The 16,975-nt window shown below is 27.1% G+C and overlaps 4 protein-coding genes across 6 annotated transcripts in view; 2 read left to right on the top strand and 2 right to left on the bottom strand.

Annotated features, from left to right (window-relative positions):
• Positions 1 to 1,327: 1,327 nt before the first annotated feature.
• Positions 1,328 to 5,113, bottom strand: LOC122637579 (trimeric intracellular cation channel type 1B.1-like). Its single transcript, XM_043829792.1, has 7 exons — positions 4,846 to 5,113; positions 3,483 to 3,639; positions 3,303 to 3,398; positions 3,153 to 3,241; positions 2,980 to 3,067; positions 2,780 to 2,900; positions 1,328 to 2,701 (listed from the first exon to the last, which is right to left on the bottom strand). Exons 1-7 carry the CDS (start codon positions 4,964 to 4,966, stop codon positions 2,579 to 2,581), a joined length of 795 nt encoding a protein of 264 aa, XP_043685727.1. The 5' UTR covers positions 4,967 to 5,113; the 3' UTR covers positions 1,328 to 2,578.
• A 64-nt stretch (positions 5,114 to 5,177) lies between these two features.
• Positions 5,178 to 9,988, top strand: LOC122637577 (FAD synthase-like). Of its 3 annotated transcripts, XM_043829790.1 has the most exons (6): positions 5,265 to 5,417; positions 8,024 to 8,180; positions 8,421 to 8,667; positions 8,750 to 9,194; positions 9,266 to 9,407; positions 9,482 to 9,988. In XM_043829790.1, exons 2-6 carry the CDS (start codon positions 8,037 to 8,039, stop codon positions 9,905 to 9,907), a joined length of 1,404 nt encoding a protein of 467 aa, XP_043685725.1. In that variant the 5' UTR covers positions 5,265 to 5,417; positions 8,024 to 8,036; the 3' UTR covers positions 9,908 to 9,988. The 3 variants fall into 3 exon arrangements, 1 of the variants encoding a protein (XP_043685725.1); XR_006329264.1 differs by lacking the exons at positions 8,024 to 8,180; positions 8,421 to 8,667; positions 8,750 to 9,194; positions 9,266 to 9,407; positions 9,482 to 9,988 and adding exons at positions 5,899 to 7,426; positions 7,535 to 7,885 and having other exon boundaries at positions 5,178 to 5,417; XR_006329265.1 differs by lacking the exons at positions 8,024 to 8,180; positions 8,421 to 8,667; positions 8,750 to 9,194; positions 9,266 to 9,407; positions 9,482 to 9,988 and adding exons at positions 5,914 to 7,426; positions 7,535 to 7,885 and having other exon boundaries at positions 5,178 to 5,417.
• Positions 9,989 to 10,362: 374 nt separating this feature from the next.
• LOC122637578 (opsin, ultraviolet-sensitive) lies at positions 10,363 to 12,530 on the top strand. Its single transcript, XM_043829791.1, has 5 exons — positions 10,363 to 10,934; positions 11,134 to 11,349; positions 11,440 to 11,821; positions 11,908 to 12,092; positions 12,231 to 12,530. The coding sequence occupies exons 1-5, from the start codon at positions 10,711 to 10,713 to the stop codon at positions 12,343 to 12,345; spliced, it is 1,122 nt and encodes a 373-aa protein (XP_043685726.1). The 5' UTR covers positions 10,363 to 10,710; the 3' UTR covers positions 12,346 to 12,530.
• A 2,563-nt stretch (positions 12,531 to 15,093) lies between these two features.
• The window catches only part of LOC122626996 (potassium voltage-gated channel protein Shab), a 37,190-nt gene continuing 35,308 nt past the window's right edge, over positions 15,094 to 16,975 (bottom strand). The window contains exon 9 of the mRNA XM_043807685.1: positions 15,094 to 15,273. Within this exon, the coding sequence (XP_043663620.1) occupies positions 15,247 to 15,273 (27 nt within the window). The 3' untranslated portion in view covers positions 15,094 to 15,246. The remainder of the gene's footprint in view (positions 15,274 to 16,975) is intronic.

The raw sequence follows: 16,975 nt of genomic DNA on the forward strand, positions 1-16,975 counted from the left end.
TTTTTCTTTTTGGTTTTTTCTTCGTTTTTTTTTTAAACGTCTCATGTATTAGCTGTATAAATGTAATGTAATATGAGTTGATTATTATATATTGCATATTATATTTCAATAAATGAAAAAATGATATATATATATATATATATATGTATGTGTGTATATATATATGTTTGAAAGTACGTATACATGTTAGTTAGTATTTGTTTTCGTACAAATATTCCCTATAATTACATTTTCCTTATACGATTATTTACGTAACATCAATACCTGATTTCCAACTTGACGAAGACATTTTTCTTTAGATATGACCTGTTGAGCAAATAACTTTCTCACGATATTTTCCCGTGAGAAAATATTCTCTTACATCTTACAACGTCTGACATTATCTTAGAGTTTCAAATAAGAAACTGAAACGTTTACTTTATGGTTGATTATGAATTTGTGTTAATTAGTACGTACTGTATTATAATAAATAATTATTATAATATATAATAATATGGATATTTGTAATTATTTGTAATAATTTGTAATTAGTATTTCATTAATAAATCTTAATTTTATTTTTACGTTTGTTAATATGAATTATTAATATGAATTAATTTTTTTTTTATTTTAATAATGGTTTATTAAAAAGATTAACTATAGTGCCATCTGTAGGCATACATACGAATTACTTTTCAACAACCAATAAAAAGCTACATTTTTGGCGCGTTTAATGATTCTACAGTTGGATGAATGAATATTAAAAAATTAATTTGTTCAATATTTTTTAATCATAAAGTTGATTAACAATAAATTTTGTTATTGTTTCATCGAATGTATATTATAGAATGTATCTTTTATAGGTTAATAATATAAAAATTCTACAGCGTAATCTCGAAATATTGTTTTATTTTGTTAAAGATAAATCATCTTTGTGTAATTAATATATCGTAAAATTATAACGCTATGAATAATAATGTAACTATTTTTTCATATTTATTTCTATTGTAGACAAAGTATGATTTTCACTTGTCATATAATATATGTATTTTGATAATGTTTAATGTATATGTATATGTATGTGTGTGTGTATATACATATATATATATGTATATATATATATATATATATATATATATATATATATATATATAATGTGTACATCTTTTTGGGGAACTTATTAAAAACTGTAAAATAATAAATTAGGATATATATATAAAGCACTACAATGGATAGTACTGGTAAATATTTATTATAGACTGATAATATATTATTATTATTATGATGACCTTGTAAATTGTTATTGAATAATATAGTTATATTTAATACAATTAAAATGACTATTACCTATCATGTCGAAAAAAATAAAATTTTATTTTGAAGACGTGACTATATTTTGTTCAATTAAAAAACCAGTATGATCCTTTACAAAATGTAGTGCACATTTAGTCGGACTAAACACACAAATATACATGAAAAAGAAATATATATATATATATATAAAATACACAGCTTTATCGATAAATAAAATCTTTTTTAAAACTTGGTAGATTAATATAATCGTCATTCGTATATCTATAATATTCCACATAAAATTTAAAACAGAGATATTATTCGTTCATAAATAAAATATTTTGTTTTGAAAATTTGAAATGTACACAATGTATAGCATCTATAAAATACACATCTACTATTCATAATTGTCATTGTACAAATAACAACATACACATTGTCCATTATTTTTAATTAATACATTACAAATACGATATTGTATTTAAGAAATGTAGGATCTAAGTATCATTTTTTTATACGTTTTAATAAAATAGTATAAAAGTTTTCTCATTTCTCTTATTATTTAATTCTATTGTTTAATTCGTAGAATGCAATACTTGGAAGATTATTTGATTTTCTTTTATAGATTTTTTTTTTTTATTTTATATAATATGTCTTATGAATCACTCAGTGCATTAAATTATTTTTTGCACTTATATGTATATGATTAAAAGAGCATTCCTTAAATAGATTTATACTTGTATGGAATAGTACAAAAACTACGATTCGTGTTATAGAAAATACAATAGGAAGCTTCAATTCAGGTAACAAATTACTTTTTAAAAGTATTGATTAGGTGAACGAACAAAAATGATAGAACGTATTTCATCGTATAGTTGAGATATTAATTAATTATGTTGAAAATTAGGACACTGTATATATTTAATGACTAGAGAATAAATTAAGCATCTCAATATTTTTTCTCTATTCGTAAAGAGAATTAATATTACCAGTCTATCAAGTGGTTGTTATACTGTTTAAAATGAGATGTTCTTTGGTAACTAGAAAAACACGTACAATATAGAATTAGTATACCTTTGTTGTTTGACAATTTGTCAAAAGTCATTTTTACGACTATACACATCATTTGTCTAGATTCAGTAAAATCTTAATTCCATTATTTCGCGAGCGCGCTTCGCTTTTTTGTTACAGACATTAATCTATAACGTGGAATAATCCATAAAAACTGTATAAGGAATACAGTTAAAAGGATATTCGAATATTCCATGAATACTTAATTTGTTTTTTTAGCATCTACTTTCTCATCCTATGCTTGACCTCGACCGAATAATATAGCAACCGAATCCCAGATTCCACCCAAAAATAGGGCACAAAATAGATTTTCGAAAGGTACGAATGGATCATGAATGCCAAGTAAAATGGACGATAGCTGTAAAAAAGATTAGATAAAATAGTAATAGTCATTTTTTTTTTTTGAGATATGTATATTATCTAAAATCTAATTTACCTTGAAATAAACCAAGAATATGACTATGCCAAAGTATACTAATGCATGGGGTGCAGAAATAAGAGCTGTTTTCTTATCTAATACAAATATTATGGATGCAACCATGGATGCTTTCGTCGGGCTAAAATATAAATCAATTTTAATGTTATGGTATTCAATATATTACATTTAGATTTATATATAAAAAAAAATATACTTACAAACTAGGTTGCATAAATTCCATAGCAGTAGGTGTCCATACACCACGTATAAGTCGTTCAAAAAGTTTTGTAAATCCAGTACCATTACCTAAAAAATATATTTTCCTTCTTAGTACAATTGAAAAGTAATTACTTTTTAAATTTTTGAATTTATAATTAATGAGACGGCGAACCTTTAAGTGTTCCGATTAATATCATGATAAGGTATGCATTTGGATATAGTTTTCCTGCATGAGTCACTCCGTCGTAAACTTTTTTACATCTGCAACAAAAAATAAATATAATTTATTTGTAGAAAAAATGAAAAGAAATGTTTTATATACCTGTATATCTCCTTCATTGCAGAACATGCAATTTTCACTGGTAAAAATTTAGCTATTTTATATCCAATATCAAATGGTGTATAAAATACTACATACCTAAAAAAAATAAATTTGCGTTAATAAATCATAAATGTTATATATGACAAAAGTATAGTTAATATATTATATTTATATACTGACCAAACAACAGTTGCAACTATTACTTGCGGTGTGTTTTTTAATGGAGCTAAAATTGGTTCACCTAATAATCCATTGCAAAGCATACCACTTGCGAACACTACTAACATCGTAGAGAGCCAACATGATAATGGATGCTTTCGTGAAAAAGCTTGTGCACCTGTTATATCAAAGAATAATAACATGTTATAATCAAAGTCTTTTCTATCCTACCGATACTATAAATAATAATTTAAAGTAGAAAGATTTATAAAAAATCTAACTTAATTAAAAAAAAAAAAAAAAAAGGAAAAAAAAAACAAAATTTATACAATTATATTAAATTACATCAGCTGATAGATGTAAGAAGAAAATATAAAGACTTCTTTGAATTGAATTCATTTCTTAGGAACTACTGTTAATGACACAGATGTCCTTCATGCTTGATCGCATGTAAAAGTTATTGAGAAATCATTTTCTTTATTCAGGGTAACATACATATTATATAATTTATCCACAGCAGCGTAAAGTATAATATTTATAATTCATATATTTTATATTATTATTAAACAACAGAACTATCATCTGCTAATCAGAATAATAAAATATATATTTTTATCAAAAATTATAAAATCGTATATAATCCGATCATTAAGAAATATGATTAGTTATCTATTTTTATCCATTTTTCAAACATAATTACAAATTAATTATTATATAAATTTATCGAATTAATATAATATAAATTTTATACAGAATTATAAAATATTGATAATATATTAAGTGTATTGAGGTATATATAAATAATATTGTATATTATAATATGTTGTAAAATGAATAAAAATTTTTTTTGATATTTATCATAATTACATAAGATTTATGTATACACATATGCAAGATTGAAGTATATAACATTATTATCTTCATAGTAGTATTCTGAAAATAGATTCCACAAATTGGACACTTTACTTAATTATAGTCATGCCCGGATATCAATCTGATGGATTTTTACCTTTAAGATTCTTGTTTTATTATTTTAATAAATTATAACTATAAAATGATAAACACAAATAATACCATACTAAAGAGTAATTAAATAAAATGTTTAATTAAGTATAAATCATAGAAAAATAATAGATGTTTTTAGCTAAGTTAAAGTTGCTTGAAAATTGTTTGTATTATTTAAAGTATATTCTTGAAATCTTGATATCCAAATAGACGTAGTAAATTTGTATAATAATAGTAAATGTAATAATAAAATAATGATATAATGTGGTAAATGATCAGGTTTGTCGAGAAAATGAGTCGAGAGTACCGTAGAAGCTATCTCGGGGCATAAGCTCGGCAAGTTTTAAATTTAGATTTAATCTGGTAGGCTAGGACTTACCGGGTCCCAAATCCTCTCTGACGTGTAGAGCACAAAGTAAAGAATGAGCGATGTCGAAGTATGGAAACATTTTTAATTTAGTGACCTGATTGGCCATATCTAGAAAAGCTTCGGGATCCATTTTGCTTGCTTTCAAAGAGTTATTATCTTTTCGTTAACGAATAAAACAATTCGTATTGTTTAAAAAAAGTACTAGACAGTGCCCGCGGAACGACGCTGGCTATGCGCCGTCCGATAGAACTACTCGTCGTCTACTAGCAATGGCATACGATTACAGCAACTTATAAAAAAAAAAAAAAAAGGAAGAAACAGAAAATACATTCTTACCGGAGTCAGTTTACATTTGTATTAGAGTTGACATTTTTTTTCGATAGATGGCAGTTATACAAACAGTGAACTTCCTTATCGGCGGATAGTAAATTATCTCTTGCTACATAGGAAGTATTAAAAATGAACTATTATTGCCAGTCCTGTCGTCAAATAAAACGTGCTTGAACTCGTTATTTTCTTAAATAAAATTTGATATCTCTTCTAATACAGCTTTGACATATTTTCGAGAGTAGATAATTCAGGTAAATAATTATTTTTTTTGTGTTATAGAATTGTAATATTAGATAAGATTTAAGATTTCAAATTAGTGGAATAGTTGATATGCACATATCGAATTTTTGATTTATAAAATGTAGCTTGCATGATTATTAGATTTAACTTTGAAGATTTTACATTTATGAAAAAATTAATAATAGTCTGATGAGACTTATTAATATCTAGTTAATAATATCTAGTTTTTAGAATTGTTAAGACGAAATTTTTATTTCTTTGATGGATTTCATAAAAAATAGATAATAACTTTAAGGAAATAAATGTTCATTTTCAATATGTAGGATCAGATACTCTTGCAAAAATTTTGATTGTCATGATAATCAGAAACGTTTCTTATAATGTATATAAATTTGATATTAATTAATACTAAATTGTTATAATCAATGAATTATTATTTTTACAAGAATGATTCATTGATTAATAAATCAATTTTATGATATTGTTAAGCAGTGTCTGATCCTGTAGATGCTGGGACTCAAGATTACTATACGAAGCATTACCATTTTAAGCCAGCTACGTTACTTTCATAAAACCATTATGACTTCTTTGCTGGTTCCTCCGGTGTCAGTGCGCGGTATGACATGCTTGGATCGTGATGCATTTACTACTACTATAGAGATACCTTGTTTGAAATTGTATAAAGTTACAATTTCAAAATTTATGCCTGTCTTAAAAAAGTATCTACTTAGGATGCGGTGTTTAAAACCAGTTCAAAATATGGATGATGGTATTATTATTTACCTTAATCCAAAAATTGTTAAAAATTTTGAAGATATTGATGAAGCTGATAGAAACTTACTAAAAGGCCAATACGAATATTTTGGAAAAACTCCGTTGACATTAAAATATGAAAACTGGAGATCAGAAGATATATTTAAGTCTATTCTTCCAGTAGAGATTGAAACGCCTACATCGTTTAGTCAAATAGGGCATATAGTACATTTAAATTTGCGCGATGCACAGTTACCTTACAAGAATATCATCGGACAAGTTTTTCTTGACAAAATACCAACTGCTCGTACAGTTGTAAATAAAACAAATACCATAGACACGACATTTCGTCACTTTACTATGGAAATATTGGCTGGTGATAACAATACTGTGACTACGGTCAAAGAAAATGGCAGAACGTATCAATTTGATTTCGCTCAAGTTTATTGGAATCCACGATTATCCACAGAACATATGAATTTATTGAAGTACATGAAAGTTAACGACGTCTTATACGATGTCTTTGCAGGAGTAGGACCTTTTGCTATTCCTGCAGCTCACAAAAAAATTCAAGTATTTGCAAATGATCTAAATCCTGAATCGTACAAGTGGCTACAAAAAAATGCTGTTATTAATAAAATCAAACAGAATTTCCGAAGTTTCAATATGGATGGTAGAGATTTTTTAAGAGATATAGTTAGAACTGATATTCTCAATAGAAGAAATAATAATGCAATTGGTAAGGAACACATAGCTATGAATCTACCAGCATTAGCTATTGAATTTTTAGATGTGCTTCCAAATTGGTTTACTCTAGAAGAAATAAAGAAAGTCTGTTCTAATCCACCTATAATACATCTTTATTGTTTTGTGAAATTACCAAAAAATGAAGATGCTTGCAAAGCTGCAAAATTATTAGTAGAGAACAAACTTGGTTGCAAGTTGTACCCCGATTCATTGGTCGATATCCATAACGTTAGAGATGTTTCTCCGAATAAAGAAATGATTCGTGTATCGTTTTTGCTAACTGAAAATATATTTAAAGGCGAGGAGCCAGCAACGAAGAAACAAAAAATAGAAGAATGTACCGATTTCCATGTAAATTCTACTGATACGAATAGCAATTCTTGTTTGACTTATAGAGATAAAGACGACGATGGGAAAAAAGAAAGGTTTGCATAAGACCAAAAATGTATTCCAAGTACCAACAGCCCGTAGTATTAAATTGAAATCTAAAGCTGAGAAAATGGTGAAAAATCTGAAAAAAGTAAGTTTCTAAAATAATAGCATTGAAATATTCATTGTGAGTCTTGAAAATAAATTTTATAATAAAAAATACTTTGTGAAAATAAAACATGAATACTTCTCTTATTAGTTAGATTTAAAAGCAAACGAAACAACAACAAAAAAGACAACATTAACAAGAACAAAGGATAAAATGGCGTACATTGACAAACAAATGAAGGAATTGCATCAAGAAGTGTGTAGATCAGTTCCTAAGAAGAAATCTAATACTGGAAAAATACAGAAACAAGCAAATAAAAAAATAATCAGAAGTGTAATGCCAGTACAAACTGACGCGACAGCAACTTTAGTAGAACAAATGCAAATATGAGAGTTTAACTTATTTGTATCGAAGATAATTTTTTATACAATTAATAAAAAATATTATATTTGTTATATTTGTTATACAAATAAATAAATATATGTGTATATGATTTAACAAGTGCGTTTTTATCATCCTTTTTCTACCAAATCCTGTATGATATACGGAACTATAATAATTCATAATTTTCATCCATATAGATTATACATTAGTTATGCATACTGATTAATGTATCTTTTCTTATCTCAATTTACTTAGAGATTACACTGGAATGGAGGTGTATACAGCAGGACTGATCGTGATAGGCGATGAAATCTTACGCGGACAAATCGTAGATACAAATACATCATATTTGGCACAAAAATTAAGAGCTACGGGAGTGAAGCTTTGTAAAGTAACAGTGGTACCTGACATAGTGTGTATTCCAAATTTTTTCTATTTTAAAAATCAAGAGAAAAATATATTTATCTTTATGCATGTATACGTATGAAGAGTACAAATTAATGGCAATTTATTTCGTATAACTTTACTGTAACTATTAATTTAATTTCTTATAACTTTTATTTTATTTTCTAAGAAAGTATTATCGATCATGACTCATATGTACTCTTCATATGTTATAAACAATTTTACTACTTTTAGGTTTTTGTATTAGGTAGAAGAAATCGCACAAGAAGTCTCTGAGGCATCCCAAAAATATTCCATTGTGTTTACATCTGGTGGAGTTGGTCCTACGCACGACGATGTTACGTACGAAGGGATTGCGAAAGCATTGAAAGTAAAACTTGAGTTACACCAAGAGTTGTTGAAATTTTACACAAAGTTACTTACTGGAAAGACTGAAATAGAACGTTTATCTATAGTACCATGTCCTTGCGATCTTATCTATGTTAATTCAACTGGTAGATATTACTTTCGTGAATATAAATCAGTCGTTAAATAGTAGTAGACTTTGGAAAGTATAAGTTTCGTATGTTTTTTTAGATGATTATGCAGTGATCAAGATTTCAAATATTTATGTTCTTCCTGGTTCTCCAAAATATTTTAAACCTGCAGTAGATACAATTATGCCTAAATTAAAGAAAGGTAATCCATTACATTTTGATTACGTTGATATTGAATCGGATGAATTATCATTAGTAAAGATATTGGATGAACAAGCACAACGTTGGAAAGGCAAAGTGAATATAGGAAGTTATCCTCAAGGAGAACCAAGTTTTTTGAATACTTTTGTAAGAATTACATTCGAAGGACTTGAAAACGATGTCATTAAAGCAAAAGAAGAGTTGATTTCATGTATACCAACTCATATCATTCAGAATATAAAAGAAAGATTTAGTGTCGAACAAGCAGAAGTTGTTATTAATAATAGTAATAACGAGGAACACGTGCAGTGTGCAATTGACATTTTGGAACAATGCTATAATAAGTAAGTTTATCATTATAGGTATCGCAAATGATCGCTTAAGTATATACATACTTGTAATATATTTTTTATAGATATGATTCAAATGAAATTTTTCTAAGTTTCAATGGTGGGAAGGATTGTACGGTTGTGTTACATTTAGCTGCTTGTATTTGTGCATTGCGCAAAATTTCTCCTCCATTATGTTTATACGTAGCAGCTGATCCATTTTTAGAGGTATAAATATATTTAAATCTATTCATACAGCAAATATGATACATAACTTGAATACTATTAGTATGATTTTATAGGTGGAAGCATTTGTAGAAAAAGCAGCTAACTATTATGGTTTAGAATTAATTAGAAAGGAACCGCCGTTGCGTTTAGCATTGGATAAACTTTTGCATGATAAAAATTACTTAAAAGCAAGTCTAATGGGTATGAGAAAAGGAGATCCTGGGTCAGAAAAATTAAAAACATTTAGTGTTACCGATTCAGGATGGCCAAACATAATGAGAGTCAATCCAATATTATACTGGACGTATAGTCAAGTGTGGCAATTTTTAATTAAACACAAAGTACCATATTGTTCATTATATGACAAGGGTTACACAAGTATTGGCACAAAAACAACAACACTGCCGAATCCTTTATTGAAGGATCCTCAAAATCCATCTAATTATTTACCAGCATATACTTTAAGCGATGTATCTGCCGAAAGGCAAGGAAGAGAATGACATTGATATTTATTAGTTTCAATTATAGTTTCATAGAGTTTCTTGCTTTTATCATTTATTCAATATATCACGTTTAGTTTCTTCGTGTCATTTTATTTCTTATTACGAGTATTTGCTTTCCAATATTTCGTTAAAAAAAAAAAAAAAAAAAAAAAAAAAAAAAAAAAAAAAAAAAAAAAAAAAAAAAAAAAAAGAAAAAAAAGGAAAATATGATTAGTACGATCGGTATGTTTATATACTGAACGCAGAAATGTGGAAATGCAGAATGAAGGAATTTAAAGTAATGCAACTGTACTTTATGTATTAAATTTTTATATAAAATATAAGAGAAAAGAATTATCATAATACTGAAAATACTAGCAATATATATGTACATATATACATATATGTATATAAATAAATAAATAAATAAATATATATATATATATATCCAAGGAAATAGAATCTTTTAAAGGAACCGATTTGTTGGATTAAATTTCTACTTTTTTTCCGTACATAAATGGAGATCACAGAATATTTCAATGGAACGAAATCGATAAGAGATAAGATACTATGGGAAAAGAATCAACACCAATGAAGACAAAAATGTATACTATAGTTCGAGATCGATTGATTTGACTTTGAAGCTTGCTCTTGCTGACCAACGGTAACTAAGGGATGATCCGCGGCTGATCCTCGAATGAAGCCACATCATCGAGCTGATTAAAGGTTTCATGGATTTAATTTAACAGATATGGTATAAAAGGCCACGTCTTGGTTAATTCAAAAACAAGGTGAGGGACTGGCAGACGGTGACCACCAACATGTTCAACGACAGTATTCATTGGGAGGCGAGAGTTCTACCAGCAGGCCCACCACGTTTGTTAGGATGGAACGTCCCTGCCGAAGAATTGGTCCATATACCGGAACATTGGCTGGTCTTTCCTGAGCCTAATCCCTCCCTTCATTACATACTGGCCCTGTTATACATATTATTCACATTTATTGCCTTGCTTGGCAATGGTCTCGTCATATGGATATTTTGCGCGTAAGTTAACATTCTTTTTTCCTCCCCCTTCAGATTAATCTTTAGCTAATTTATATCAGTGTCACTTCTTTTTCGATTCCATTCGAGTTACAAATTCCTTGTAAATTTCTTTTTATTTTTCTATTTTTTCTATTATCTTTTTTATTTTTATATATTTTTTATTTTTTTATTCTTTTTTATTTTTTTTACTTTTCGATAGTGCCAAATCTTTGAGGACTCCCTCGAACATGTTCGTGGTGAATCTTGCGATTTGCGATTTTGCCATGATGATGAAGACACCAATTTTTATATACAATTCATTTAACACGGGCTTTGCTTTGGGCAATTTGGCATGTCAGATTTTTGCTACGATTGGTTCATTGTCTGGTATTGGTGCAGCGGTAACTAATGCTGCGATAGCATATGACAGATACAGGTAATATAAACAATTCTTTTCTTTTCAAAATAAATAAAATAATTTCATGGATATATTAATATTATTCTTTTTTTTTTTTTTTTTCATTAGTACCATAGCCAGACCATTGGATGGGAAATTATCACGCGGTCAAGTGATCCTTTTCGTCGGATTAATTTGGGTTTACGTTTTGCCTTGGGTATTAATGCCTGCCATGGGTGTTTGGGGTCGTTATGTACCTGAAGGATTTCTTACAAGCTGTAGCTTTGATTATTTAACTGATACTGCTGAAACAAGATACTTTGTCTTAACTTTATTTATTTTCTCCTATTGCGTACCAATGTCACTTATTGTGTATTATTACAGTCAAATTGTTAGTCATGTTGTTAATCACGAAAAGGCTCTTCGAGAACAAGCAAAAAAGATGAACGTTGAAAGTCTACGAAGTAACGCTAATCAGAATGCTCAATCTGCTGAAATTCGTATAGCAAAGGTATATTATTAAATTTAATCAATATTCTGTTAGATCGATTCTTATGTTAAAACTTCTTATGTTAGAACATTGTTTTAATTTTTTAGGCTGCCATTACGATCTGTTTCCTATTTGTTGCCGCATGGACACCATACGCAGTACTTGCTATGATCGGTGCATTTGGAAACAAAGCGTTGCTTACTCCCGGCGTTACTATGATACCTGCATGCTTTTGCAAAAGTGTTGCCTGTATCGATCCATATGTTTATGCGATCAGTCATCCAAAATACAGGTAATATGAAAATAAATAAATAATGAAAAAAAAAAAAGAAGAAATATTTAGAAACAAGATATTAAGCTTTTTATCATGTGTCATATAATGTTTAATTAATTATTCAATTAATTAAAAAAAAAAAACATTGTTAAATAGGCTCGAGTTGCAAAAACGATTGCCATGGTTAGAGCTTCAAGAGAAACCAATCGTATCCGACAGTACAAGTACGACTACCGAAACTGTAAATGCACCACCACCAGCTTCGAGTTAATCTACTTCTACATTTGATACAATAACGGATCGATGATTAAAAGAAAAAAAAAAAAAAAAAAGAAAATAAAAAAAGTACGCTTATTATACTCCGATTGTACGATTGCTTTCATTGTAACTCAAAATATGTGATTATATTCTTGTATAGTAAATGACATTCCAATAAAGTAAATCCCTGGCATATAATATTTATTGTTAAACTATTCGGCTAATTACAAATGAAATATTTTCTACGATTCAACGAGGGATATGATGCGATAAAAGTGCTCTTTTTTTTATAAAAGGTGGTAAAGAATAATTGCAATTTCGTGAACTGTCAAACAATTTGTGATCGATTTCGAAGCAAAAAATTTCTTACTCAAAAAAATATTTCAAATAACGTAAAAAGACATTCGAAGAGACTTAACGTGAAATAATCGTGCAAGAATTATTTTTATTTGAATTGTTAAAGGTGAAATTGTTAAAGATTGACTATCTATTGTAAAATATAATTTTCTATTTGTGTTATTAATTAATAAAAAAAAAGTAACTAGTAATTCATGACATTGGCAAGCTCTAAAATTATCGCTAGTTGTAACGAACAAAAAACTTTTATCTCTTTCTTGCAGTTTTATTTTTTTTTTCACATACTATTGAATCTTACAATTACAGAAGAGTAGGCCTCGCAAGACCAAGAAAATAATCATTTTATATGATCGATCAACTTGGTTTGATCAGGTAGTGTATGAAATACTTCGATGTATCATGCAAATGTCTTTTCATCATATATCAAAAAAATTAATATGTTAAATGAAAGGTTTGATATTAGAATAAAATAAAGATTAGAGAAAGTTGTAATAAAAGTTAATAGCTTTTTTTTTCGGATTAACGATTGAACGTAGAACAATTATACTTTTTTTAAGACTTTCTGTTTGCTCGTTTGCTATAATAAAAATAAATGTGCCAAAAAGAGACATCAGTATTTCTTCACTATCTAATCAACTAATCAGCTTCCTCATATCCATATGTCACGATACGTCTACGACGTGGCTTTTCTTTGTACTATTACACCGCTAGGTGGACTAATATTATAATTATCATTAATTGTTAAATAATAAATAATATAACAATAATTGTCATGATAATAATAATAATAATAATAATAATAATAATAATAATAATAATAATAATAATAATAGTAATAACCGACTGTACACTCTCTAGGAACTTTCTACTTTTAACTACAGTAGCTTACAGAAGACATTGATCCGCTTTCTGACTTATTTTTATTTGTTTATTTATTTATTTATTTTTATCTATTAGTATTATTATTTTTTTTTCTTTCCTTTCATTAAAAATCTTAAGCGGGACAAGGTATTGAGATCTAACTTTGAATATAACAGGTACGAAAACGATCGAGATCATTCGCGAAAAAGGAAAGGGGTCAGGGAAGGAAGATTTTTATCTTTACTATGGAAATATTATTACATGTATCTTTCCTTTTCACGCGATTTTAGCAACCTTGTATATTCCGATGCCAGTGTCGACTCGAAGTGAAAATTGTTTTTCAACGTATACATACATACATACATACATATACCTTCATACATATATAGATATATAACAATTTAAAAAGATATTGATCTGCTAATTTTTTTAATTCAATATTTAATATATATATATATATTATTTTTAATATGTACATAAATTTATATATAAAATGTTACATATATAAATTATAATTTAAAGAAATTAAATCTATAATTTTATATACATAAATTATTAGATAATTATAAAATATTATTAAAATATAAAAATATATTATAGATCTATTATAAAACATTATTCAAAAATTATAGATATATATATATATATATATATATATATATATATATATATATATATATATAAAGAGATATATGAAAAAATGAGAATGTTGAATGAAAAGACTCATTAATGTCTCTCTTTTTTTTTAATTATTAATATAAAACAAAAATAGAAAATTTAAATATATATACATATATATATATATATGCATGTATACGTATGAATATGTCGAGAAGATAAGTTTGAAGAAGAAAAGTATAATAATAAATTACTCGAGGCTCGAACTTTAGAGTTTAGACCACCAGCATAACAATGATTCCCTCACATGAAAAATATAAGGGAAGATATTAATTCTTTTTCTTTGCATAATTGTTTTTTTCTTTTCTTTCCTTTTTTTTTTTGGTTTTCTTCTTTTCTTTTTTTTTTCTTTGTTTTTCTTTTCGCAACTGTACAACTGTTCCCTCTACGATCTACTATAACAATAAATAGAAACGATGTTGCGCAGATATGTCCTTCCTTCGTCGATGATGCTTCGATATACATTTTCACAATATCATTTTTAAAGATAAGATCGAGATACAGTCAACAAGATAAGATACGACTCGTTATCATCGTAGTGTTCCTCCAAATTTTTTTCTTTTTTTTTTTTTTTTTTTAAGAAAAAGAAATAAAAAAAAAGTAAAAATAGAAAACAACAAAAATAAAAAACATGTGACGAGCGATCAGTCGAATATTTTTAGATTTTTGATTTTCATTTTAGAGGTGTTATATCAAATTATTTATCATTTTTATATTATATATATATATATATATATATATGTATATATTTTTTTTCTCTTGTCAAATTCGATCCAGGTCGAGCTTCAAATATTTTTTTCTGAAATCATCAGATTAAATTTTGTTTTTCCTTTCTTCATTTTAATTTGAAAAGAATTTTTGTTTATTTGTTTATTTGTTCGTTCGTTCGTTTGTTTGTTTATTTTTTTAAATTATTATACCAAACCAGAGATAGTTTAATACGGTTGGACACCGGTATCTGAATTTACTATACATGGATGATATCTCGAGTCTCTCTACGATATTATACGAGCACGTTCTAAATATTTTGCTGCTGCTGCTGCTGCTGCTGCTGCTGATTGCTTGTTTACTTGCTCTTGCTGCTTTTTTTTTTTTTTTAATTATTATTATTATTATTAGTATTTTTTTTCGGTTTTTTAAACTTTCCATTTACTCTTTCAACTTTGACGATGAACGTTTTTAAGCACGTACGAAGTACACTTTTATTTATTTATTTATTTAATTATTTATTATTATTAATTTTTTTTCTTCTCTTCTTCTTAATTCCTTTTTGTTCGATTAGCAGCGCATCATAGCCGTGCAATTATAAGCGCGCTATTATTATTCGTTAAATTGTTAATCGAATAAACAATTTTATACATACTCTAACGATATTATTATTATAGTTAACGAGGATTTGATATTTTCATACGACGACAGTGAAAGGGAATTGAACGGAAGCAAACGCGGAAATTAACCGACTTTTATATATATATATATATATATTTATTTATTTATATATACCGGGTGTTATTTATATTAAACAAAACGTTATAAATGTTTATCTCAAAAACAGATATTTTGTTTATATATCTCGAAAAATTGAAGATCGATTAAAAAAATACTTCAGACAAATGTTATTAGATTTTTTTTTGTTTTGTTACCTACTTTTTTCTTTCGCTTCTTTCTTCCTTTTTTTTTTTTTTTTTTTTTTTTTTAATAGAATATGTTGCTTTTATAGAAAAATATTAAAACAGAAAAAAAAAAAATGATCTTGAAACGTTCTGAATATCTTTCATCAAATAAAAAACAATAAATGCAAAAATACTTGTGCTTTAAAATCAGATAAATTTTCTTATTCACGAACATGATGTGTGTCTAAAATAAAAATTCGTAACAGTTTATTTGGAACACCCAGTATATACATATATATTGTATATATATTTCGAAGTTTCCCTTCATTATATTTATATTCATTAGTTAGTCAATTTTTCAAACGTGTTATCAATCGAGGCAGTCGATACGTTATATGATCCAGATAAATATATATCAATTCGATCAATATCGATCATTGATCTATCATCGATCAATTTCAAAATAATTTTGTCTTGTTTTATTTTTGTTCTGTCCTTTTTTTTCTTTCTTCTTTTGGTCAAACGACTTGCATCGAAATGTATGTTATATCATTTATATAGTACAATTCCATATTGTTTGGGATATATATATATATATATATATATATATATATATATACACATATATATCTTTATGTATATTATTTATGATAGATCATTCACATTATACCGTGCGGCTCTTTAGAAAATTATTGTTATCCTTTTCTTTAACGAGGATCGATCATTTCAAAAGGAGCAGCCATTTTTTTTGGGAACTTTAAGTAAGGCAGTATAGTTGAGAGTTCGCCAATTTAACTCCACGCGTTTACTTTTGTTCAACACTGTCTCTCTTCCTCTCTCTCTCTCTCTCTCTCTCTCTCTCTCTCTGATTTTTTATTTATTTCTTTATATATTTATTTAATTCTTTTCTTTTACGGTAATCGTAACATCGCGATTGATGTTTCAATCGATCGATTGAAAGGATTAGAAACTTGTTGTTAAATAGAATTAAAAAAAGATTAATTATTTAATTAAATAATTAATTAATTAAAAGACTGAATTTATTTCAGCTCAGAATATTTATTTTAATTAAAATTATGTAAGTGAATAAAACGAAGAGAGATAGAGAGTGAAAGAGAGAGAGAGAGAGAGAGA

Source organism: Vespula pensylvanica, chromosome 2 (assembly GCF_014466175.1).
Source record: "Vespula pensylvanica isolate Volc-1 chromosome 2, ASM1446617v1, whole genome shotgun sequence".
Classification (NCBI taxonomy): domain Eukaryota; kingdom Metazoa; phylum Arthropoda; class Insecta; order Hymenoptera; family Vespidae; genus Vespula; species Vespula pensylvanica.

What these genes read in the sequence shown, in the direction of transcription:
- LOC122637579 (XM_043829792.1), bottom strand. Translation starts at nt 4,966, where the DNA reads ATGGATCCCGAAGCTTTTCTAGATATGGCCAATCAGGTCACTAAATTA. An exon ending in CAGAGAGGATTTGGGACCCG is followed by an intron (nt 3,640 to 4,845) that starts GTAAGTCCTAGC and finishes TTGATATAACAG; the next exon opens with GTGCACAAGCTTTTTCACGA. An exon ending in ATAGTTGCAACTGTTGTTTG is followed by an intron (nt 3,399 to 3,482) that starts GTCAGTATATAA and finishes TATTTTTTTTAG; the next exon opens with GTATGTAGTATTTTATACAC.
- LOC122637577 (XM_043829790.1), top strand. Translation starts at nt 8,037, where the DNA reads ATGGAGGTGTATACAGCAGGACTGATCGTGATAGGCGATGAAATCTTA. An exon ending in TTGGAACAATGCTATAATAA is followed by an intron (nt 9,195 to 9,265) that starts GTAAGTTTATCA and finishes TATTTTTTATAG; the next exon opens with ATATGATTCAAATGAAATTT. An exon ending in CAGCTGATCCATTTTTAGAG is followed by an intron (nt 9,408 to 9,481) that starts GTATAAATATAT and finishes ATGATTTTATAG; the next exon opens with GTGGAAGCATTTGTAGAAAA.
- LOC122637578 (XM_043829791.1), top strand. Translation starts at nt 10,711, where the DNA reads ATGTTCAACGACAGTATTCATTGGGAGGCGAGAGTTCTACCAGCAGGC. An exon ending in ATAGCATATGACAGATACAG is followed by an intron (nt 11,350 to 11,439) that starts GTAATATAAACA and finishes TTTTTTCATTAG; the next exon opens with TACCATAGCCAGACCATTGG. An exon ending in ATCAGTCATCCAAAATACAG is followed by an intron (nt 12,093 to 12,230) that starts GTAATATGAAAA and finishes ATTGTTAAATAG; the next exon opens with GCTCGAGTTGCAAAAACGAT.